The 24205-nt window shown below is 35.7% G+C and overlaps 6 protein-coding genes across 9 annotated transcripts in view; 4 read left to right on the top strand and 2 right to left on the bottom strand.

Moving 5' to 3' along the window:
- LOC124633083 overlaps positions 1 to 3727 on the top strand; it is a 37531-nt gene extending 33804 nt beyond the window's left edge. Inside the window, exons 4-5 of the mRNA XM_047168177.1 lie at positions 13 to 207; positions 321 to 3727. Of these exons, the coding sequence (XP_047024133.1) occupies positions 13 to 207; positions 321 to 1445 (1320 nt within the window). The 3' untranslated portion in view covers positions 1446 to 3727. The remainder of the gene's footprint in view (positions 1 to 12; positions 208 to 320) is intronic.
- Positions 3728 to 3770: 43 nt separating this feature from the next.
- On the bottom strand, positions 3771 to 6099 carry LOC124633084 (glucose-induced degradation protein 4 homolog). Its single transcript, XM_047168178.1, has 4 exons — positions 5687 to 6099; positions 5294 to 5461; positions 4982 to 5214; positions 3771 to 4387 (listed from the first exon to the last, which is right to left on the bottom strand). The coding sequence occupies exons 1-4, from the start codon at positions 5831 to 5833 to the stop codon at positions 4324 to 4326; spliced, it is 612 nt and encodes a 203-aa protein (XP_047024134.1). The 5' UTR covers positions 5834 to 6099; the 3' UTR covers positions 3771 to 4323.
- A 2367-nt stretch (positions 6100 to 8466) lies between these two features.
- LOC124632918 (serine/threonine-protein kinase N) lies at positions 8467 to 13052 on the top strand. The gene is made up of 2 exons (XM_047167929.1): positions 8467 to 10034; positions 10832 to 13052. Exons 1-2 carry the CDS (start codon positions 8731 to 8733, stop codon positions 12654 to 12656), a joined length of 3129 nt encoding a protein of 1042 aa, XP_047023885.1. The 5' UTR covers positions 8467 to 8730; the 3' UTR covers positions 12657 to 13052.
- A 52-nt stretch (positions 13053 to 13104) lies between these two features.
- LOC124632920 (BTB/POZ domain-containing protein KCTD5) lies at positions 13105 to 14556 on the bottom strand. The gene is made up of 2 exons (XM_047167932.1): positions 14330 to 14556; positions 13105 to 14245 (listed from the first exon to the last, which is right to left on the bottom strand). The coding sequence occupies exons 1-2, from the start codon at positions 14528 to 14530 to the stop codon at positions 13793 to 13795; spliced, it is 654 nt and encodes a 217-aa protein (XP_047023888.1). The 5' UTR covers positions 14531 to 14556; the 3' UTR covers positions 13105 to 13792.
- Positions 14557 to 14789: 233 nt separating this feature from the next.
- On the top strand, positions 14790 to 20648 carry LOC124632919 (leucine-rich repeat extensin-like protein 5). 2 transcript variants are annotated; one of them, XM_047167930.1, is made up of 12 exons: positions 14793 to 15219; positions 15397 to 15772; positions 15971 to 16138; positions 16520 to 16675; positions 17025 to 17143; positions 17468 to 17663; positions 17934 to 18048; positions 18314 to 18496; positions 18722 to 18810; positions 19323 to 19510; positions 19819 to 19941; positions 20105 to 20648. In XM_047167930.1, exons 1-12 carry the CDS (start codon positions 14980 to 14982, stop codon positions 20255 to 20257), a joined length of 2106 nt encoding a protein of 701 aa, XP_047023886.1. In that variant the 5' UTR covers positions 14793 to 14979; the 3' UTR covers positions 20258 to 20648. The 2 variants fall into 2 exon arrangements, with proteins under 2 accessions (XP_047023887.1, XP_047023886.1); XM_047167931.1 differs by lacking the exons at positions 19323 to 19510; positions 19819 to 19941; positions 20105 to 20648 and adding an exon at positions 18969 to 19287 and having other exon boundaries at positions 14790 to 15219.
- A 448-nt stretch (positions 20649 to 21096) lies between these two features.
- On the top strand, positions 21097 to 23257 carry LOC124633489 (probable 28S ribosomal protein S23, mitochondrial). 3 transcript variants are annotated; one of them, XM_047168730.1, is made up of 4 exons: positions 21097 to 21334; positions 21596 to 21792; positions 21883 to 22083; positions 22225 to 22449. In XM_047168730.1, exons 2-4 carry the CDS (start codon positions 21770 to 21772, stop codon positions 22388 to 22390), a joined length of 390 nt encoding a protein of 129 aa, XP_047024686.1. In that variant the 5' UTR covers positions 21097 to 21334; positions 21596 to 21769; the 3' UTR covers positions 22391 to 22449. The 3 variants fall into 3 exon arrangements, with proteins under 3 accessions (XP_047024686.1, XP_047024685.1, XP_047024684.1); XM_047168729.1 differs by lacking the exons at positions 21596 to 21792; positions 21883 to 22083; positions 22225 to 22449 and adding exons at positions 22572 to 22736; positions 22906 to 23257 and having other exon boundaries at positions 21141 to 21334; XM_047168728.1 differs by lacking the exon at positions 21097 to 21334 and having other exon boundaries at positions 21341 to 21792.
- Positions 23258 to 24205: the final 948 nt, after the last annotated feature.

Genomic DNA, 24205 nt, shown 5'->3' on the forward strand with positions numbered 1-24205 from the left:
GTTTGATTCCAGGTGGTAACAGTAAACAAAGACGAGCACGAACGGATTCTGCTGGAGCACTTGAATGCTTGGTTCGTGACTTCAGCTCCTAGCGGAGACGTACTGTACGACTACGGCGATGCTGAGCCCGGACCGCTACAACTCTCTATACCCATAGGCTTTGATCCCCAAGCAGCGCCACTTCAGGGACAAGAGCCATCTTCTCAGGTAAGCAATTGAATAAATACTGATATAAATTGGTGTACGATATTATGTTATTAAAACAGATTTTTTTAAATTTAGTATTTCTACATTACTCAGATGTCTTATTTTTATTCTAGGCTCAAGAGCTGCAACCAAATTACGTGAAAGTTGACAAGAAAGATACCAATAAACCAGATGGTGACGCAAGCATAGAAGCTGAACTAGAACTATTAAAGCTTCAAAATACATTGAATCCGAACAACACGGCTGCAGTTGATGGTTCGTATATGGTGAACCAGAATATTCTGACCAATACACAAAATTATCCCGACAAACCTAAGCGTGATAGTCCCATCGCAAATTTAACTGAAACAGAATCGACGAGTAATGGCACCGACGAAGGACAAAAAGAATTAGTTTTTGGACATGTTAATGTTGACCCCGTTCTTTACAATTTGGAAAATCAAACTCAATCGGATAATGACGATTCAGAATCCAGCAGCTTAACAGAGCTTGAAAACAGTGCAACCTCTGTTAATGAAGCACAAAAGAATTCGTCTTCAATATCTATTTCGGAGACTGAAAATACCTCTAATTCAACAACAGAAATGTTGAAAAAAGATGGAGATCAAAGTAAACTTAATCCAGAAAACGATTACTCTGACATCGGGGAAGCTATTAAATTAATAAGCAGATATGCCGACGTTACTACAGACGACAACTTTACCAAAGAACAAAATAATAACGGCATGAAAGAGGACAGCTTTTTGGGTACACGAACTAAACTTCAGTATCGTCGAAATAAACCGAAAGACCAAAAAATCGCTTCGATGCCAGGTCATACTTCTTTTGGATTAGGTACCAATGATAAAACCGCTCCTCATAATCCGTATCCGAAGTACGAGGTTTACTATAGATATCCCTGGCAGAGTCAACACTCGCAGACCCCTCCTCCTGACTACCCGTTCCGGCATTTACAGGACTACTGGCCTGGTCGTAACCAAATTGGAGGTGTGTACAACACACACGAGAACCCTCGGCGACACCATCATTCTTATCCCCATAACTTTCGGCTACATAACTACCCTCATGCAGGATACGCGGGCGTACCTCCTGCGTACCCGGAACAACTAAAGAGTTACATTCACCGTGTGGTCCAACACCACGCCGACCCGATGCGAGCTAACGGCAATAATCAGGACCTCTACAGCCTCCTCGGTTTGAGACATTGGTTCAGTAGTGAAGGGACTTCAAAAAGATAGCTTGCTTTCTGCTATATTAGACAAATTCGATGTTACCCGACGACGTATAATGGAAGCTATGGGAAAAATGAAAAAACATGCACTATAATTGTAGAATTAACATCAAATACATCTTCATTAGGTAACTGCCTATCTTTAAACTTATCAAATAATTAGGACGTAACAAGGGCAGTAACAATTGTAGGTAATGTATAACGTTTGATTCTTATTCCGTTTCAAGTCATTTCTGTCCATAGCTTTCAATATATTAGCCTATTTATTTCAAAGCCAAATATTACAGTCATAATTAAGTTATTATTTTTTTGTTAGGAATTTTAAGTTCTGTAAATATCTTCTAATTTAAGTGTTTTATTTTGCTACTGATAAATTGTTCACATAGTATTATCGTTGTTTTATATTATGTTAATGTAAATCGTTCTATTGATGATAATTTTCGATTTATATTTATTTGATGTATATTTTTATATAATTTTTTCGTTGTGAATGTATTTGTCTTTAGGCGTTTGATGTTTTGTAATAAGTATCGCAAACTATAATTATTATTTTAAGAAATCGCAACAATGAGGCACGGGCTTGCCAAATGGTTTCAAGAAACTAAGTATTCTTTGCGGTTGATACTTGTAACCTTACTCAATGTTTTGTGTTTATGATGTGTGTAGATATAGCTAGTAGGTATTTGTTCGTATTATTACAATTATAACAATCTTAATGCAAAATCGGACACTTGAAACCCACCAAAAACAACTACTTCCGCAAAATGTATTAGTATATGTTAATCTATATTTGACCACGTGTATACTTGCCACTTTAGGAGTATGTATAATCAATTAATATGTATAAGTTTTCATATCTCGAATCTACAGGACAACAGAGTAAATTACGACATATCTACCTATTGCTAAGTGAAAGCCACGATTCGAGAGTACTCGCATTTCGAAATACATTCACATTTCTGTGCTTTCGTAAAGGCCTTAAACCTGCATTACCGAACTATTACGTTATTACATATTAACGATCCCACCAAAGCTTAGTTTAAGTATTTAGTTTTTGTCACATAATAATTTACTATGTATTTGAAACTATATAGAGAGTAGACGAATTAATGTATTTTTATAATCCAATAACAATAATAGTAGAAGGTTATTTAGAAATTGTATGTGTTGGGCTCAAGGTGGTGGTTACGGCCGGAATAGCCGCAACCACATCGCAATATGTGTTTCACAACTTTATATTTTTCTCTGACTTGAAGTTGTTTTTTTTTTAATATAATAAGCTTGATTTGGGTGTTTCTATTTGCTTGCCTTTTTATTATATTTTTGATACATCTAAAAATATGGATTTTAACGTTTCGACCCTTCAATTCCGTTACTATTTAGTTCTCACACTGTGTTCACACAATGAAAAAGTAATTTTCGATTTTTATAAAGTTATTCATTCATTTTAATTGATTTATAAGAACAACACAAGTGGAGTTAACATATCTGCTGAAATATTTAAGAAAACTCAATGTATATTTATGTTAATTTCACTCAAGGAGGTTTTAAACTTTGAGCCTAACATTCTTTATATCTGAATGCTTGCTAGCAAGTCAGAGGTTTATCAAACTTGACTGCCTTTTGCTTTAAATATCTGATTTGAATCTATGTTAAACCATATTTTTTTCAATAAAGTTATTTAAATATCCTATCAGATGTGCATTCAAAAACAACGATTATTTAATTTTAAGTGATTGTAACTAATCATTACTATGATCAACTTTTGACTACAATACTTAACACATACATATTTCATTATCTAAAAACCAGTGTTTAAATAAAAAAGATGGTTAGATGTATTTTTAACACTGAAACTAACCATAACAATGTATTATTGTATAAAGTACAAAAACGGCCTGAACTTGATAATTTAAACTTTAACTATTTAGAACTGGAGGTGTGATGTAAACCTCAAGTAACATATTCCTACCTAAAATTATCCAGATATATTTTAAACGCCAGTTTTTGTACTAAGTATGCGAAATGCTTATAAAATGTGTGACTTCTAAGATTAACATCAATTTAAATTAAAAATATTTCAAGAGGACTACTTATGTACAAATAATATAAGATTTTAGTCAATAGAATATATATCATCAAAATGTCTTAATAACAATATATTTAAAATTAAAGAAATTTGCTTATTCACTGGATGATATTTGATGAAATATAAAACTTAAAATTTATCAATGCCAGTATTTTATTGTAAATAGTAAATGTGTTACATTAAAAAGGAAATCAAATTGATAAGTGCATTTTTATTTCAATTTAACAATAACAAAACCAAATATAACTGTAAGATGTTTTATTGAAAAAAAAATATTCAATTTTATCAATAACATTGATAATAGTTCCTACTAGTAAGTGCCAAATGATATAATAACTTGTTCAGTAATACGAGATTCCCTGTACTTGCACACACTTCAATAAACATGAAGTAAGTAGGTAACTTTCTGACTATTGTACATAAAATTCATAACAAAAATGATGATCAAATAATAGAAACAACTTACATGCAAGTCATTTGTACAAAATATCACAATAATAATTCCTATTATACTACACAACATTTGGAGCTCCTCGGCACTGAAGTATGTGCAAAAACAGAATATGACACAATGTTGTTCATGAATCATTATGTAAAATTACATTTCTGAATTACTTTGTTCTGAATGAATATCTATTATTAGCCCTGACATCTTTATCTTAAATTACTGAAGAAACACAACATTGGCAATCTTTACACATTTTGGATACTGACTGAAGTTAACACTTAATGAACAAGTAAGTACTAGCGGACACAAAAATACCAATCCAAATTTTTAAGTTTTCACATGGTGATTTCATCTAAACTCATAAATTTGGATGCTGTGTTCCGGTACATGACTTAAAGTCAAAGATTGATACCTGAAATACAACACAAAATTCACTAGTTATTATTTTATCAAAATCACCAAAATGTACAAAGTAGAATTATGTACAAGATCTATTCTAATCTTACAGCTTATAACTAAGCGATAAGCCTGACTGGAGCTGTGTGAATACAGGAGGTTTACATCTGTATATACAGGGCATTGTGGGTGCTAGTTCTTTTGAATGCAGAAACTATAAAGTATCACTAATCTCTTGGACCTAATGTGACCTATAACCCGAATCTAAAAGATAAGTGAAACTACTGCCGGTCCTATCTACAAGTCCTATTTATTTAAAAAGCAGTTTAATAGCCACTATAGTCTTCCAATATTACTATTTTTGGTGTTTAAAACTTGCAATGATCTATGCAGTTTAATTACATTATAAGATAATGACACAAGTACCCAAAAGCAAGAATAACAATATAACCTGAGGGAATGATATCAGTCTTTGTTTAATAACAGAGTTCTTTGACTCCAAAAAGATATTTATTTAGTAAATAGCATGTCCAATACATTTAAATATGCGTAGACATTTTAAAGTTGATAATTTCAATCAAATACTATAATAAAGCAAAGAAACACTCACCATTCAGAACTCCGGTGATAATAATAGCCTTCTATTGTGGCCGCAGACTTATGGAAGCATATATAGTAAAAACCAGCAAAAGAAGCACCATTTATGTCCTTTATTGTATGATCTGGCACTAAGAAGTGTTCTTTCCACCTCATAAACACATAATCAGCCTTTTCAAGAGAGTCATAGTCAAAGGAATCTGAGTTGAATGTTTTTAAGTAAGGTACAAACAAATCAAACTTGCTCTGAAAATAATTATATTATTTTAAGTACACAGCATGATAGAATGTTATGAGAAAATATTACAATAATGAACCCACTTACCCAGTGTTTCCTATCAACATCTTCATCGGCATCCCACTTTCTTGTAAGAAAGGGATATTTGGCAGAAATGATTTCTCCATCGAAAAAAGTTGTTAATGTTGGAAACTCCTCCGTTAAACCTTTTATTTTTAAATACCCGCATAGGTATGAATTTTCTTCGTCTACATGCTGGAATTAAAAACGGTAATACATTTCTAATCATATGTGTTTCATTATACAACTATCTCACGTAACTTCTTCGTAAAACATCACTATATGACCCTTGCTTTGTTTCGGTCTACATCTCAAATATAAGGGAAATGTATTTATAGATCAAAAATTCATACGTACACTTATAATTGTGCTTCAATTTCTAATTTTATAAAAATTGCGTACTTTGTTTTTGTTACTAACCTGTAAAACCACTTCGACCTCATATGAGTTGCCTTTGCTTTTTTGGTGCCCTTGAAATTTGGAACCGTTATAAAGCAGAGACTTTGTAACTCCAGGCTGTTTGGAATTTGCTGGAGGTGGTGGAGTTATATCAACTTTAACGGGCATTATTTTTCCATTAAAACGGATGACCAAGCTTTCGTAAGTATGACAGACAGATGATGGTTCTTTCTTCAACAACTGGCGCCTTTTGACAGTTCGTAGTTTTCCAGTAAATTCTATGAATTAAAACTTAAACGAAAGCCTCCTATATTTTCAGATACAAAATACTTTTCTAAATCAAATGGTTTATAATGTTTGAAAATAATTATCCTTTACTATTAGATTTTTGTAAAAAGGAAGTGAAAGCTTGGTTTTTGGAACAACCAAACAGATAAAAAATATCCATTTGGCAACGCGTGACATTGACAGAGCGTTTTGAGTTTTGAGATCTTTATGTGCACAGATTACCTAAGTTTATTTTACCGTTTTTAATTTTTATCACAGATCGATCATTAGATTTATATGGTACGGTCAGCCCATGGATGAGTAACCGTTTTGTTATAACGAGTTCCACCATGTTCCAGAAGGCATGTTAAATTGTAGGGGTTCTAACTGCCGTATGTACAATAGGGGACACGGGCGGTAGACCACCAAAAGGTGAAATTCGCTTGGCAAGTGCCCGTGCGCTCACGTGAAACACATACAGCACACACGCGCACGTATTTCACTTCTCTGTCTATATCTATCTCTGTCTCTATCACAGCCTTCTTAAACTCGTTTGGTGCGATATATACCTATATGCATATTAATAATGTAGCAAGCAGCCAAGTGACTTATGACTTTGGCATAATGATCATAAAGCTCATTATTGTTATGATACAAAAATGTTCGGGTGATTTTCAACCGTGGGGTTGTTATTTTGTTAAAACTTATATTTGCTATAATCTGCCAGAGTTGCAATGAAGCAGATAGTCGGTGTGCAAGCAAGTAAGATAGTCGGTGTGCAAGTGAGAAAGTATTAGGATCCACGCGTATCAAAATATGAAAACTATTTAATAAAAAACAACTCTAAAATTTAACTAGTAGGTGTATACTTACCTAATTTAATCTACTGAAAATGCTTAGTAAGCAACAAGTAGATATGATTATCGGGTTTTTATTTGATTTATTACATAAATAAATATACGTATACCCAATTCAAAATGATATATTTAGCATCAACAAATACAGTTTAGCTATGTCTATAAAATGTATGCTTTACCTTTCTATACATAAAACCAATCATAACATCGATTTGAAGCTCATAATCTTTTCAGTCATAATTAGCAAACAGTCGAAATTATTATTATGGGCCATCATGATGAAATTAGCTTTCTATTTTTACAAACCTTGTGTAATTTTAGGCTCAGCAGAAGGCTTTTAAAGGGACGTTGGAATAGTTTTATTTTTTTAATAAAAATTGCCCCACATTAGGAAATTCTCCTGTATCGTGGGTGCGTTTACAAACATTCATCACATGCAACACCCAGACCCCAAAACAATTTTAGTTGTTCCGTGCGGGAATGTAACCTGCGACACGCAGCGCAGTAGTCAGTGTGACCAACCACTACGTCATATGGGCTGTCGAAATTTATGGAAATATATTTTTATAATAACGTTTTATAAATGTAATGATAATAAAACAAAAAGTATATTGATTAACATATTATATTTCAATATAAAACACAGATAAAAAAACTATAAGACACATTAAAAATAATATAATAATTGCAATAAAATATTTTCCTTAAACTATGGACACGTTCACATAGTCAAAAGAATGCGAACTATTTATATCTGACACAACCGACAGACAGACGACACTCCAAAATTTTAACGCAGTAGCCGATGGCATAAAAATAATAGACAAAAGTTCTCTTTGCCTCCTGGGGTCACCAGTACTAGAAGAGTCATTTTCGGATTTTATTGAGAACAAAATTCAAAATTTCAATGATATTTCGGAAAGGTTATTCAAAATTAATATACATTCAGCCATCACCATCCTACGATACTGCTGCTTTGGCCCCAAATTAACCTACATCTTGCGTGCTTCTCATTTATGGAAGCACATCAACCTTTTGGATCAAATTGATAAAATAATTCGACACACACTTTCATCAATTTTAAATGTGGCCTTGGACGACAAAGCTTGGTCTCAAGCTACACTTCCCATCCGTATGGGAGGGCTTGGCGTCCGCAAAATTTCCAGTATTAGTTTACCGGCATTTATTTCCTCCGTCCATGGCATTTGAATCCGTCCAAAACGGATTGTCCGACCCGTAACGAACGACTGTTGTACAACAGTCGTTCGTTACGGGTCGGACAATCCGTTTTTACCAAAGCAAGGAGTAACGGGTTCCGCGTGTAACTAGGTTATGGGAGTCACGTAGACAGACAGTCGCTCCATGTAAAACTCCGGTAATCAGCTGCGTCTGGTTAGACCGGAATGCCCAGCTCCAACATAGTTGAGAAAAGGCTAGACGGATAATAGTCTTATCACGGAATTTGAAAACAGTTTTGTAAATCAAATGAAAAGGTGAAAGAAGGAGAACCATTGTTTTTGGCAACCGGTTCAGTAAAATGAAGCTATGAAGGACAATACATAGAATACCACATACATACAAAACTACCCAATCTCTATTAAAATTACTAAATGCTTAAATGCCAAAAGCTCAAGCCAAAACAGCATAACTCTATGGTATTTTTTTTATTATTATTCATCACTTGTCTATGGAATAATGGTAGGATTTCATCGTTTCGTTGGTTTCGTTGACCGATTCACTTGTATAGATTGTTTTGTTTTGTGATTAATTTAATAAAAACGATCAAGTCAGATTTATATCATGATTTCGTTTAAACTATCGAGCGCCGTTCCCGCTGACAAACATTGTAGTTCGATCTGCGTTTTGTGATACTCAAGCAATAGTAGTGTTATTTTCCCACATAATTATGGTTAACTGACGTTAGACTGTGCATCCTCAATTATGGCAGAGCCAGGTTATTACCACAGTGATTACGTTCGACACCCAGTTCTCCACGAGCTCGGGTTGAAGTATGGAATTAAAACTGAGTGTATTCCAGAAATAGCTTTACCGTCTAAGTTGGAGGAGCTCAAGGATGTCATACGTAGAGAAATACGTAAAGAACTTAAAATAAAAGAAGGAGCCGAGAAATTACGAGAGGTGGCCACTGATCGGAGATCGCTGGCCGATGTTGCTAATATTGTAAAACAAGCCAACATCAAGCTTAATGAACTTAAATCAGATCTCCAAGAATTGGAATCGCAACTTCTTTTGTCTCGTGGCCAGTCAACTCCTACTTCACCTGAAGACTTGTCCTATGATGAAGAGATCATTCTTGCATCTGAAGCAGCCCAGCAGCAAAGGCAGCTGGGTGAAGCAACAACAGACCGAAAACTGGCATCACTTGAAAAGCAGTTGAATATTGAACTCAAAGTCAAGCAAGGAGCTGAAAATATGATACAAAGTATCAGCAGCAGCAATCAATCAAGAGATAAAAAGTTGCTTGCTGAAGCACATCAAATGCTAGCTGATTCTAAAGACAAAATTGAATATTTAAAATTACGTATTTCTAAGCTGACTAAACAACAAAAGGGTGATAATGCAGGAGCTAATGGTGATGGCAAAAGTTCTGATAGTGGAGTAGCTGCCTTATTAGATGAGAGAATTGCCGAGTTGAGGAACCGTCTTAGAATTGAGGCAGCCGTTGTGGAGGGTTCGAAGAATGCCATAAGACTCTTACAAAGTGACAAGAAAGTAACTGACAAAAAAGCTTTACAAGAAGCGCAAACAAACCTTTTAGAATCATCGCAGAAGCTAGATTTGCTGCGCAGATCTTTAGATATGCGTAGACAGGAGCTGCCTTCTGAGAGTCCAGCATTTATAGAATTAGGACACGAATTACGTAGTACTGGCTCCAGCCCTGGATACGTAAGCTTATCAGGTAGTAGCGGGTCAAGGGCTCAGTTTCTATCTCCAGCTCCATTGATCAGTCCTTGTGTTCAAGTGACTGGTACATTAGAAGTAAGATTAATGGGCTGTCAGGACCTTCTAGAGGATGTTCCTGGAAGAAGTCGTCGAGATCCGACTGCAAGCCCTTCAGACTTAAAGTCATTTGTTAAGGGAGTTACTATACGTAATTCTATGAAGTACACATACAGCATTAAGGAAGATACAAGCAATGAAATCATGGCAGTTTTAAAACTAGACAACCATAACGTTGCTCAGACCAGTTGGAGGCCATGTTCCCAACAAGCATGGGATCAAAGGTGAGTTGTTGCTGATTACAATTTTTCAGTACTTGTTACTAAAATTTGTACAAGCAGGCTAATTTAGTATGTCAGTCACAAAACTTCATTTCACATGGTACAGTCAACTTCAGGTCAGTGGAAACAGTTTTATAGGAAAATCGTACTTATTACTATTGAGTTAAGGTGCATGACAGTTACCACTGATGTGCGGTCTACCGTACTTAGCAGTTATAAGATAAATTCTGAAATTATATAACAAACTAAAATACTAATTAAATTTATCTTTGTATCTTGATTTCCTTGAATTATAATCTTTATAATTCCATGCTATTACTCATATCTTATCTACATGCCGTACACATATTTGTAGTGTGACTAAAAAGTTCTACTTTACAATAATATTGCTGTACTCTTCTATCAGTATACAAAAGTTACTATGTAAACAATATGCTTTTTTAAACTAGATTTTTATTTCCTTGGAAATTTAATCATGTGTATAAATAAGAGATGCTGCCTTATGCTAAGAATGTACTTTAAATAATATCTTAATTAGTATAGGGTTTCAGGTGGCAGTTTCAGAATATTTCAGAAAAAAGTGCAAAATTGCCTACTGTATAGATTTAATTGGGAAAAGTCTTGCAATGGCGCAGTTAGAGAAAACAATAGAAATTTATTTATTTTACGAATTACACAATAGGAAAGAAAGAATTTTCAAGGGAAATGCTTATTTGCAAAAATGACAATTGACTCAGCCATTTTAATACATGACAATAAAACCCTTACATCTCTTCTAATTTTTGTTTTCACAATTTCAGATTCACCATCAAGCTAGACAAATCAAGAGAACTGGAAATTGGTATCCATTGGAAAGATTGGCGTGGCTTGTGTGCTGTAAAATTTCTGAGATTGGAAGAATTCATTGATGATATAAGACACGGGATGGCATTGGAACTGGAGCCACAGGGACTATTGTTTGCTGAGATTAAATTCTTAAATCCTATTATTTCAAGAAAACCTAAGCTACAGCGTCAAAGAAAAATTATAAAACAACAAGGCAAAAACATACCCAGGCCTTCTTATGGAGATATGCACATTCCAGCTGTTGTGCTTGGCAGGCTGCTTAAGCGTTCTTCTCCCTCTATCCAAAACATTCAAACTGCTCATATGAATCAGTCTCAGCAACATAGCTTTGAATCAGCTTCTATTGATAACAGAGAAATTGAAAATCCAAATGTTACTCTGGGTGGTATGGCCGGTATAAGACCTTTAGGTTTACCTTCCACACCTGCTACACCTCAATTGCCAAGCACACCCCCACCTCAGCCAACATTGCCTCTTCAGCCACCTCCAAATGTTTCTACTTTAAGGATGGAGAAAGAACTTCAGGAAGCCTTTGCATTCTTAGAAGACTCTTATACCAGGGATAACTATGTCACAAAAGAACCACAAACCCCATCATGTGATACCCCATTGGTGGAATATCCACCTTCACCATCTCCTAAATTGGTTCTTGAATTCCCAAGTAATGAAGATCAAATAGTTGAGATTACTAGCAACATGAGAATATCCTCTTCTCGCTCATCATCAGTAATAGATACTTTAGGTAAAGATCAAGATAATAGGAGACAGTCTGGTGAAATGTCCATGGAAAGTTTCAGATTGTTAAGTGTTCTTGGGAGGGGACATTTTGGCAAAGTAATTCTTGCTCAATACAGACCCACTAATGAATATTTTGCAATAAAAGCTTTAAAGAAAGGTGATATTATAGCAAGGGATGAAGTGGACTCTTTGCTATCTGAAAAGAGAATTTTTGAGGTAGCTAATGCAATCAGACATCCATTCTTGGTAAACTTGTTTGCATGTTTCCAGACTGAACAACATGTATGTTTCGTGATGGAATATGCAGCTGGGGGTGATCTGATGATGCACATACATGCTGATGTGTTCACTGAACCTAGAGCAGTTTTTTATGCAGCTTGTGTAGTATTAGGCCTACAGTATTTACATGAAAATAACATAATATATAGAGATTTAAAGTTGGATAACTTACTTTTAGACACTGAGGGGTATGTCAAGATAGCTGATTTTGGTCTCTGTAAAGAAGGCATGGGCTGGGGAGACAGAACTGGTACATTTTGTGGCACTCCTGAATTTCTTGCTCCTGAAGTTTTAACTGAAACTTCTTACACTCGCGCTGTTGATTGGTGGGGTCTTGGGGTTTTAATATTTGAAATGTTAGTTGGTGAATCGCCTTTTCCGGGAGAGGATGAGGGAGAAGTTTTTGATTCTATTGTCAATGATGAAGTTCGTTACCCTAGAACTTTGTCATTAGAAGCCATCGCACTTATGCGTCGTCTGTTACGAAAAAATCCTGAGAGACGTTTGGGATCTTCTGAGAGGGACGCTGAAGATGTCAAGAAACAAGCATTCTTCCGCAATGTGAACTGGGAACAGCTACTTCTGCGTAAAGTGAAACCACCATTTGTGCCAACAATAAATAATTTAGAAGATGTCAGCAACTTTGATAGTGAATTCACGTCTGAGGCAGCTGTGCTGACACCACCCAAAGAACCGCGGCCGCTCTCTGCCACAGATCACAAGTTGTTCCATGACTTTACCTACATGGCAGATTGGTGCTAGTTTAGAATTGTTTCAACCAATTTCAATTTAGTTTATAATTTCATGATATTTAATAGAAAACTAGTAAAAACCCCCATTGCCTTACAAAGCGTGTGAAGATTTCTGTATTTTGATAATAACACTGTTATCTATACAAAAGAGTATCTGATAATAGAGATTCTCTTGTTAACTTGTATTTAATGCAGTTAAATGCAATATTTTATAATAAGCTGTATAATTTAATGTTCTTAAATAGTGCTAATGTTTATTTTTTTAAAACGACGTGTTATAGATTTATATATTGTGTAGTTATGAAATTAACTTAGATACTAATAATTACTTTTAAGTGAAGGCGTGTCAAATCATATTACGTTTTCAGTCAATTGTATTCAGTAAAATAAAGGTATCACCAACATACATCTTTATTTATCTACAACATTTGAGTATTTATGAAAAATAAAACAACTGCTTTGGAATTGTAAGTTTCTAATATTACATTTGGTAAATGAGCATAATATCTGGAATTGATTACTGATCCAAAGGACAACAACATTTTATATTTACAAAATGTGGTTTTAATAAGTCTGATAGACTAGAAATCTAAGCCTTAAAAACTCAATGTTATGCATATGCTTAGCATTATAATAATCAGTTTCCACAATCATAAACAAGAGATTATTAGCATTCACTATTTATGAGGATCATGTATACTCCAGGATCAAATAATAAAAAAAATACTTTATTGAATCAGATACATTTGAATGCACCAAATTGTAATTTAAAAAAAATGCCTCTGGCAGTAGTTGTAGTGAGAGGATAAATTAGTGGGTAAAGCCAAAAAACATTGGATATTTAGTTGATATTAAACTTCATTGCTTTTGGTGCATTCAGTTGTAAGTTAACAATTTCTAATCTATTTAAATTTTCACACTTCATATCAAATTGAGTATTTGTCTAATATTAATAATTTACTGAAGTAGAAGACCAAAGATACAGTTACCACCCAATTGACTAATACAAATGTTATTGTTAGGACTCATGACAATTTTTTACATTAAAAAGAAGTAATACAGACTGTTTACACTCTAAAAATATGTACACATTTCTCACACAGAGCTGACAGTCTCAAAAAATATTTAAATCATTACATGGTGAACTCACATGCGTGAGCCTTTTTGTTGAAGCACCTTGGCACGGTCTGTAGGTTCTATGTCATTGCTGTTGAGGGAACTGCCACATTCTCGGCTAACAACACAAAGGAACTCTGCATGTTCATCATTCCCATAATTATATTGAGAGCCAATATTGATGAGCTGCTCAAATTTCCAGCCATCTGACATAGTAGACACCATTTGCGTCAACTCTTCTTCATGAAACTGTAGCACTCTGTACACATGCTTTTTGGAATCTTTCAAGGGCCTCCTTTCTCTTAAACATATTCTTTCCTTAACTAATCTTATAAGTTCAGTAATATTATAAAACTCTGCTTCTTCCAACACACCCTCTTCGGCGATGTCATTGTTAATAACCAGTTTACCGTGACGAAGATAATTGAGAACTGGTGAAAAATACGTGGGATCTCTGTCTATTAAATAAGCGCCAGTTTCGTCCTGGAAGTAAACGAACATTGTTGATGACACAAATAAAGTTGAGACTCATTTACATACAAAAAGACAATAGGAAATTCTACAAACCCTGTCTGAAATCAAATCGCTGTCTTCTTGAACTAATCGATACAAAAATGAATTAGGGTCTCTAGATAACGTTGTTTTTGTAGTCAGGAAATATGTTCCGCCAACATTGAGTTTAACCCACTGTTTACTGCTCCGCCTTTCATTGTTAAATTTCTGTATATTTTCGTCCAAAAAATCACCGTCACCAACTCGATCCGCCATGGCGTACCATAAACAAAACAAACAACTTTTTGTTCGTTTCATTCATTTTTGACGGTGCCAGGCATACGGTCAATTTGGACATCATGCATGGGCAATAGTTCGATGCACATCTACATCCTTCTTAATTATATAAAATCTGTGACTGTGATTAACATGAAATCACTCAATAACTATCTCAAAATATTTCAAACTATATACAATTTTGAACCCCGACAACAATTATTTTTTTGACAACTTTCTTTTTTCTACTCTTCTCTAGTCTCTACCTTGTTTGTGGTTTCGTTTCATCCACTGTTGTTTGTGTCATTTACGATCTACTAATATTTATTGAGGTTTTGCAAGTTTTTCATGCGCTACACATACTTCTTAAGTGCTAAGTTTTCTGTAAATTTAGTTAGTAAATGTACGATAATAATATCATGCGCAATTGAATTTATAGAAGTGTCACAATGAGTAGCAATTTGGACAATGATAGATCGCTCACAAATAAAATGCATCCAATAGATTTAGCGCCCCAAAAGATCACTATCGTTAAAAGTGTTACGAATTCAGAGATGAAAATGGCTCATTTAATTCCGGGTCAAGCTAAAACAACAGGTTCAAGTCAAATAATAGCCCATGCAAGCCCGGGAACTGGCTTGATGCGTCCTGGACTTGCACAAATAATTTCTTCAAATGTTGCGTCCCAGGTAAGGTTTTACACAATCCTAATTAATCGTTTTATGTTAATCATAAACCGATTATTTAATGCATTGACATAGCATGAATATCTGTTACTCATAACACATTGAACTTATTAAAACTTGTACAATATGTTTGGCCAGTGGTAATTGCTTATTTCTAACACAATCCTTGTCATATTTCAGCCTCAAATGATAATAAGTGGATCACCAATCTTGCAGGGTGCTCAGATTGTTAGCCAGAGCTCACAGCTCATAAATCAGAACACACAAATCATGTCCCAGTCACAATTGATATCACCTAGTGGGCCTATCATAAGTCCTGGCACACAGATCATAAGTCAGGGAACCCAGTTGTCTGCGCAAGTGTCCAGTTCGAATAATGCAGGTTCAACGAATGTTCAGGCCAATGTGACTTCTACAGTGAGTGGGACTCAAGTGTTGAATGTTGGAGGGCAGCTGGTCAGTGGTTCTGGCAACCTAGTGGTGAACTCATCTGTGCGAACTCTACCACCTACAGTGAGGGTGCTACCTCCATTGCCCCACCATAATAATAGACCAGGTAATACGATTGTGATATGAAGTTAATTTATATAAATTAATATTCATTTTTCTGAAAACAACCAATCCGTGATTTTAATAAGTCTATTTTTTATTTATACCTGTATTTTCTATAACAAAAAATTAATTAACTGTTTCTATAAATGTCCTGCATTTATCCATATTTCTTTTAACAAACTTTGTATAAAATCATTTGCAGCTGTTTTATCAAGTGTGAATGTGAGCAGCACAAGTGGTGTGCTGGTGAGCAAGAGTGTGGGAGTTGGAGTCACAAGTCACGTGAGCCATGTGCCTCGAGGCCTCGCAGCTGGTGCCTCACTCGCCGTTCGCCCTGTCACCCCTGCATCCAATTCTCAGGCAGCTTCAGGTAAAAATTAATCTTATTAGAAAAAAACAAATACATAGGAGTATAGTATGGAGTTTCGCCAAATCCTTCTGTACCCGATTTGAGTAGGCACTTAATTAGACCTAAACAATGTTGGTATGACTTTTTATTTGAAAACTCTGTTTTAAAAATGAATTTCAATATTATGAAAACAATTATTTGATCATTCATTTATTTAATATGTATTTATGTAAAAAGTTCTACCAAGATTGTTTACTTTGGTAAAGTGCCTACTCCAATATATTATTATGTGTTCATATATACATATGTGACACTTCTATAACATTCAATAAGATTCTCCCTTCATTCAACTGTTTTGTTAACATCACAATGTACTGCAACATCTAATGACCTACCCACTAGGTGGTGCCTGGTCGGGGGCGTCTCGCGGGCCGCGCAGTACGTTAGTTTACGGTCAGAGAGGAGCCCGAGCGCCCGCACCTACATCATCACCCGCACAGCCCACCCAGCCAATACACTCCACTATTGTTACCTTGCCCACTACATCTGTGCTCACTTGTAAGTAGCTTTGCTAAACATTACTTTAACACTCTGTAAAATATGGTCTACAATACTTAAGCCCAACTTCACTAACAACATAGACATCAGCTTCCTTCAAACAACTGTTTACTGTGATTTTTCAAGTTTCATAGTAAACTGTTGAAAATGATGTTTATATTTTTGGTGAACTTGACCCTAGTTCCAATTAAGAGAGACTTATAATAAGTAGCCAGTTCCACTTAATTTCATTTCACCCCTGTCATAATTATCCCAAGTGCCAAAAGTTTCAACTAACAGTTTCACTGTGAATACATAAAAAATATGTTGTTCAGTATGAGTATATGTAACTTATGATTATTAATTGCAGCAAGTGGTGTAATATCAGGTGCCGGGCGAGCTATACCGCCTCGTGCGCCGACACCAACGCCTGTCGCCACCGCGCCACGACCATTACCTCTGTTGCAAAGGAATTACCAACCTGCTAAGGTAAGAAAACTTGTCTAAATATGTGTTATTTTGTGTTTAACCATGCTTGATGAGAGGACAAGTTCACCAACAACGTAAACATCAGTTTTCTATAAAATGTTTACTTTGAATTTTCACATTCAATTGTATTGTGAACTTTGTGAACGTTTATGTTGCTGGTGATGTTTTATTTCAAATAGGCCTCTTAAAGCTCTTTCGAAACTAGTTGCACGGTTCCAAAGAGTTGGTCTCAAGAAGAAGAACTGGCAAGAGACTCCATGGACACTCTTTTTAAAAGAAAATAAATCGAACAGCAAGGTTCTTCAAATATTCATGATTGTTCAGGTGGTCGGCGTAGCGAGCGTAGGCGTCCGCGGCGTAGTGGGCAACAGCGCGCCCACGCAGCTGTACTACGAGGTGCCGCGCGGCTCGCACGCGTCGCTGGCGCCGCCGCCCGCGCACCCCGCGCACGCGCCGCACGCACCCGTGCCGCGTGCACTCGCGCCGTATCTGCACCAGCCCGCGCAGTCGCCGGCACAGGGTTTGTACCGTACACATGTTATTACAGTTCTCGTGCAACGGCCGTTCCCAATATTCTATCTATCTGTTGTTTTTCTTACTAAAGATAGCAATTTGACATTACTTGTATGACAAAATTCTAAAAAAATAATTCTAAACGGCCGTTACTCAAATTCGTTCCGAAACTAAAGTAAACGCGTGTGTCCATACCCCATAAGATATTCCCCGGCATCGCGAACCACTGATATTAAGAATTGGTTTGAACAAATTAATAATCTTATTTCATTTACAGTAACAGTTGTGAATGCAGTGTCGGCATCGCCAGAGTCCCGCGTGCCTGTATCCTCCGTCCCCACTCAAGCAGTGTTGCCGAGACCATCTATACTTAGGAAGAGAGATCTTGATGGGTAAAACTTCGTTTTTAATTAATTTTAAGAACAAATAAAGAAGATATTGCGTTATATGTGAAACCTTCAAGAAAATTCCTACTTATTTTCGTAAAAAATCACGCTTTTACCTCACAAGGATGAACTATAACTTATGTGGGTTTCTTTCTTTAAACATTTCTGCAAACTTCTATAGATATACTGTAAATGAAGGAAGATTATATTAGAGTCCTTTGCCCAGCAGAAGATCCACACAGGCTAACAAAAACTCTTTTATTTCTATCAGTTCACCAAGCAAGTCAGTCGGCTACGGTCGGTCGGGATGGGAGGACGTGCCCGTAGGCGCGGGCGGGCCGGCGTCAGGTTCTACCACAATCAGCGCATCGTCGTCCCCAGCGCCCGACACCGAGCCTGACCCGCCGCGGCCGGACCCCGACCTCAGTCCGCGCAAGAAGCCTCGGAAACAGATGTAAGTATACTTCATTTCAGCAAATTACCAATATGGAAACATATGGTCATTACATAGGTGTAGTCCATATGGGTATATGTAGTGGGGATACAAAGGAAGATTATAGGGGAGGACGATAGTGTGACGTCACCAACCATCTAATGTGGCCCTCAATCTATTGATATATAATAAATATGTAAAAAATTATCAATTTCTTAATAAATTAGTCTTTATTCTATTTCACAGATTAAGTAACGAAGTCAGACAGTGTGACTATCAAGGTGAAGAACCCCCGCCTACTCCACCGCCCGTCACGTTTAATCCTCCCCCAAAACGTGAGTATTTGTACTTAGTTCCATAAAAACTGCATATATTAATTTGTATTTTTATTCTCCATCAATGGAATCTTGTGGTAAATGTATGGATTACATCATGTGGTACAACTTGTACCTTTTATTCGACAAAGATTTGAAAAACAACGTTTCCGATGCAGATATTGAAGATAAACCAAAGTGGAAGAAGAGAATAAAGAAGTCAGTTCCCGCGGCTGTTAAGGGTTAGATGTTTATGGATCAGAAAATGCTGTTGACCCCAGAAGTTAACACTTTCTACAAGTTACCACGAAGTTAAAACGGATAAAAAAGAACACTTAGGATAAACATAACTCACTTGTTTCATAAAAACGTTTGTGACTCTTTGGTTACTCACTAAAGATTACAGCAACATGTCGAATCCGATCAACTTTTTATAGGACCAACCTTTCAAATAAATTCTTAATGGTGCAAAGACCGACTTTGACACTTAATTTGAAGCTTATATAAGCTAAAAACTATGCTAAATCCCGCAGGTCCTCTCCTAAGTTCGAGTTACGTATGCGGTTGGCGAAGCACAGCGCTGCACTTCACGCGGCCGTCCGACGTGCGGCGACGGGAGCCGCGGTCTCGTGACATCGTCGCTATCGCCAGCCAGAAGCACGTGCTCACTAGCGCCGAAGGCTGGAAGGTGCACCATCTTACCGCTCAGATGGATGACTTGGTAATTTTGGTTGATTTGTAGTCAAGAGTTTATTTGGATCCTAAATAAAATCCCATACCATAAAATATATATCTGTTGTATGGGAGCTCGGAGCCCCCTAAAATACCAATTTTATTGTATAAACAAGTAACTGGAAAACACTATCTATTATCTTTTATAAAACTGGCCACACATCTACATAGCCTAGTATTGTTCACCTATTTCTAATAAAAAACTCTTAATACGAAATAATTTCGTTATATTATTTACAAGTTGATGCTATACGAATATAAATATGTCTCATAAATATGTATGTTTGTGTTATCCAGATGTCTTTAGAGTCAGACGTCGGCGAACAGTTGGCAGGTCTCCTGCGTGCGTTAGAAACTGCGTCAGGACGCGCCCTGTCCGCTCTGCAGCCCCATTCACACACGCTACTCGAGTTATTAAAGGTATGTTTAAATATTACTACACTGTTACCACATTTATAGACCGCAATTTCGTGATTAACTTAAAGTATAACTCTAATAAGCGGGATTTTGTTTATTATTAAGTTAGCTGTCAACATATATTTTTTAGTGATATATTTTAATACTAAATTCATTATTATTTCAGGGTAACATACAAAGGAGTAAAATCGTATGTGAAGGCATCCAAGAAGCCCGCGAGGACATACTACGAGTATTCACGCACAGGAACTTTGTATCCGACATTTTGACTCGGCAAGCGGATAAGCGATGTTTCAGGAAGCACCGGTCACAATCATAGCCGGCTATAGAATCTCACACACGGAAAATAGTCAGTATTTTCTTGTGATTGTATAAGTCTCACACGAACTTTCGCCTTACTCAAAATCACTATGATATCTTCCTAGATATATAGATAGCATAATAATCGCTGGTAAATTATGGAAAGATCACTATGAAATAGAAGATTTAGTGAGGTTGAGTGAGGCTGCAAGTGCAATATTATGACTTGTACTGGAGTATTTAATGAAAGTGATTCTTTATAAAATATATGAGGTTCTAAACTGTAAATAGATTTAAGTTTATATTAAGCAATGAAAAATATTTAAGTTGAGAAAAGAATGCCTTGAATGAGTTGTGTTGTTTTGGGGACTTAATTTTGAAAAATACATGATTTATAATTATATAATAAATATGTTTTGTTTCTTTAATCCATATTTTTGCGGTTTGTGTTTGGTCTTTTAAGAAATACGATCTGTGATATCACAAAGTCACGATAACTCGCATATTGCAGATATCGAATGTAAAATTCACAACCATAATTATTGTGGTTGTATTCAATGTGCGTATCGAACTCGAACTAAACCGTTTGCTTGTGATAGCGAGATAAAATTTTATTGAGGTCCTTTATCTATCTTTTTATCCTTGCCTTTGTCCAAACACTAAGTTGAAGTAGTGGAAGACCGTTCATTGATCAACGAAATTCAGAAGTATTATTTGATTGCATCCACGACCTCAAATAGATGCTGATGCGGTATTCTATTGATTGCATAGCATAACCCGAACTTTAATTATCTTAATAATATTCAGTTTGATTCCTTCAATGATACTAAATGCAGATCACTCGCTCAGCAATTGCAAAAATGTAAATTGTAATCTGTGCCTGCAGTTGTCAATGTCAAATTACCTCATTCATTCAGTCAGTCATCCAATGAATGAAAATATAATTATAACCTAACTTTAAAGAAATATTTTCTATTTGCTTAGGTAAAAATTACATTAAAAAACAAAGCGGTAATTGAATAGTTGTAGATTTTCCAATAAAATAAACTAAAATGGCAAGTAGCCGATTGGAGAGAATTGGAACTATTTTCACACGGTAAGGACGAATAATTTATTTCCCATTTCAAATTAAATAAAGTTGTCTGAATGTCTTTGATTTTATTTAAATTTGGAATTGAAATATGATTTTCACGCGGGAAAATTTAGCGGGAAATTGTTTTCTTCGGTTCGCGGCTACTTACAGTTGAGTTGGTTGTGTTAATTCCATTTATTGTTTTTACCAAATATGACTTCTAAAAAAGCAAGTAAAGCCAAGTTTTTGTCGGAAGATCTAAATGATTTGCTCAATGTATCCCAGTTTTTAAAAGATTCGCCAACTAAGAAAAAGGTACCAAAGCGGCAGAGAACTGAAATTTCTGAGGAAGAGGGAATAGCCAAATTGATTGGGCAATATCAAACTAATTCCAAGAAAAAGAAATTGGAGGTTAACGTTGAAGCCTGTAAAGAATCGCGGCAGAAAATACTAAATGTTATGAGCAATCAACTAGAAACAAGGTAAATATGATATCTTATTTTAAATTAGCAAGGCACAAATTTTATGCCTTCATACCTTCATGAACCTAATCTCTCTTTCACTGTTTACAGAAAAGAAAAGTGTGATAATCTGCTCAAAAATCTGTCTGAAGTTATGACACAATTAGAAGCAGACAGTAATGCAATGAAAGACAATGAGAAAAAGTTGGAGCATTTAACTGCAGCCGTTGTTAAATGCATGCAACAAGCTTCCACAGCTCATAAACAAAAACTGAAAGCTTTGAAAGACATTTATGCTTCATTCAAAAAACAGTAATACAATACTTCTTTATTGAAGTTACATATTGATAAATAAAATTAAAAATTTGTTCATAGCACTTAAATACTCAATACTCAATTCTTTAATGCGTACTTATTACATTTATAGCTTCTAATAAACATTTACACTTTCAGATGTGAAGAAATGGAATTTGATCATAAAACCGAAACAGACAAATTAGCAGAAGAATTAGAGGATGATATTAGAAAACTTCAACAAAAGTTAATATCTGAGACTAAAAGAAGCGGCTGGGAAAATTTGCGTAGAACAATATTTCATGCTATGCAAAATGATTTCTAATTAGTTTTGATTTCACTTGTATAACTATTTTGTTCAATAAAAGATTTAACATTTGAAAACAATGTTGTTTCATTTTATCTAATTATCTTATTACGAAGGTTTAATTTTCCCTATATTGACTTGGTTGATGCCTGCATGTTGCTTTACTATGAAAAATACTAATAATTATTATTGTTTACAGAGTGGAGGGATTACTAACAAAAGGGGCAATGAGACCTGATGATAGACCACTGTGGTTTGATGTGTACAGAGCATTTCCACCACTTACAGAACCAAAATTCGCCAAACCTAAGCCTGAAATTAAACCTATCAGACAAATTCTGTACCCTGAGGATGCTGTCAGAGCGTAAGTTTATGTTTATGACTTTCCTAAGATAATAGTTATTTTGAACTTTTTCTTTTGTATCTTTTGTAAAAGGTAAAGAAGCCATGAAAGGAAGAAATAAATGAAAGATGACAACAGTGTTTAGTTATTTTAAATAAAATAAACTAATGAAACACTGTCCAATTTACAGGAAGTTCCACTCAAAAGGCCATGGCTTGGGAGCAGTAAACATGATAAGTCAAACAGAAACCCAAACCAAGAAACTCATTCAACAGTATGAAAAGCTCAAATCTGAAGGCGTGCCAGAAAACGAACTAATCGAGAAATCTGCGGCGGTAGTCGGCAGTGAAAGACAACTAGAAGCAACAAAAGCCAAAGTTAATATCCAATCTCCTAATTCAGTTACAGCTCAGGTTTTAGCTGATGCGGACATCAAGAATATTTTCTCTGAAAATAAAATAGATTAAATAAAATTACCTACCTAGAATATACTTAGATATCTGTTATTAGATTAGTTAATAAAGATTTTTTGTTAATTAAGATCCTTTTGTTTTAATTTTATTGGACTAAAATCATTAGCCTCGCGTTACCCACATCCTCGCATCCGCTTAAAGGGGCTTTGCAAGAAGCGAGTTTCAATAGTTCACGCAATCGATCTACCATGTCGTACCTTTTAGGCATCGTTCAGACATCTAACAACATCAACAATCTTAAGTAGGTACTATCCGTAAGTTATTGCACAAAAAAAATCGTCGACTTTGAAAAGAGCGCGATCAAAACAAAATACACGCTCGAGTTCCCGAACGTGCGCGGTGCGCGCGCGCGTCATTTGAAAGCGAGCCGTATTCCCTGAAAGAATAGGTGCTATGTGGCGTAGCGAGCCGAGCCGTCCATCTAATCCAAAAAATAATGCATTGAAGGAGATGGAACTGGTAGATGTGAGCAAAATTTCGGAAACGCAATTTTATCCTAGTGTAAAAACCGCGCTCCCTATTTTGCTTGCCCAGCCATGTACCTACGACTTGTACAATAGAACGATCGTTTAGCACAGTGGTTCTTAACCGGTGGTCCGCGGATCACTGGTGGTCCCTGGAGGCATTCCAAGTGGTCCGCGAAGCTTAGCTGCGCGACGTTGCTATACGTTATCTAACTTTATTTTTATCGACTTATCTATGCGAACGAGGGGGTTTTCGTATGGACTTAAATCGGGTGTGTCGTACCTAGTCCTATTCATGAAAATGTATATTTGGGCGACATTTTACGTAGTTTTTGGTTTTGAGTCTTAAAAAATTTATTAAAATTTCGCGCTCGCTTCGCTCGCGTATTCAGAAACTATATTATTTTCGTATTTGTCAAGAAACAAAAAGTTAAGTACGTTTGGGCTAAATTTTACGTAATATTTGATTTAAGTCCGATAAAAATTTCACGCTCGCTTCGCTCGCGTATTCAGAAACTATATGCCCTTATTTTTGCATTTGTCAACAAACAAA

Source organism: Helicoverpa zea, chromosome 9 (genome assembly GCF_022581195.2).
Source record: "Helicoverpa zea isolate HzStark_Cry1AcR chromosome 9, ilHelZeax1.1, whole genome shotgun sequence".
Classification (NCBI taxonomy): Eukaryota; Metazoa; Arthropoda; class Insecta; order Lepidoptera; family Noctuidae; genus Helicoverpa; species Helicoverpa zea.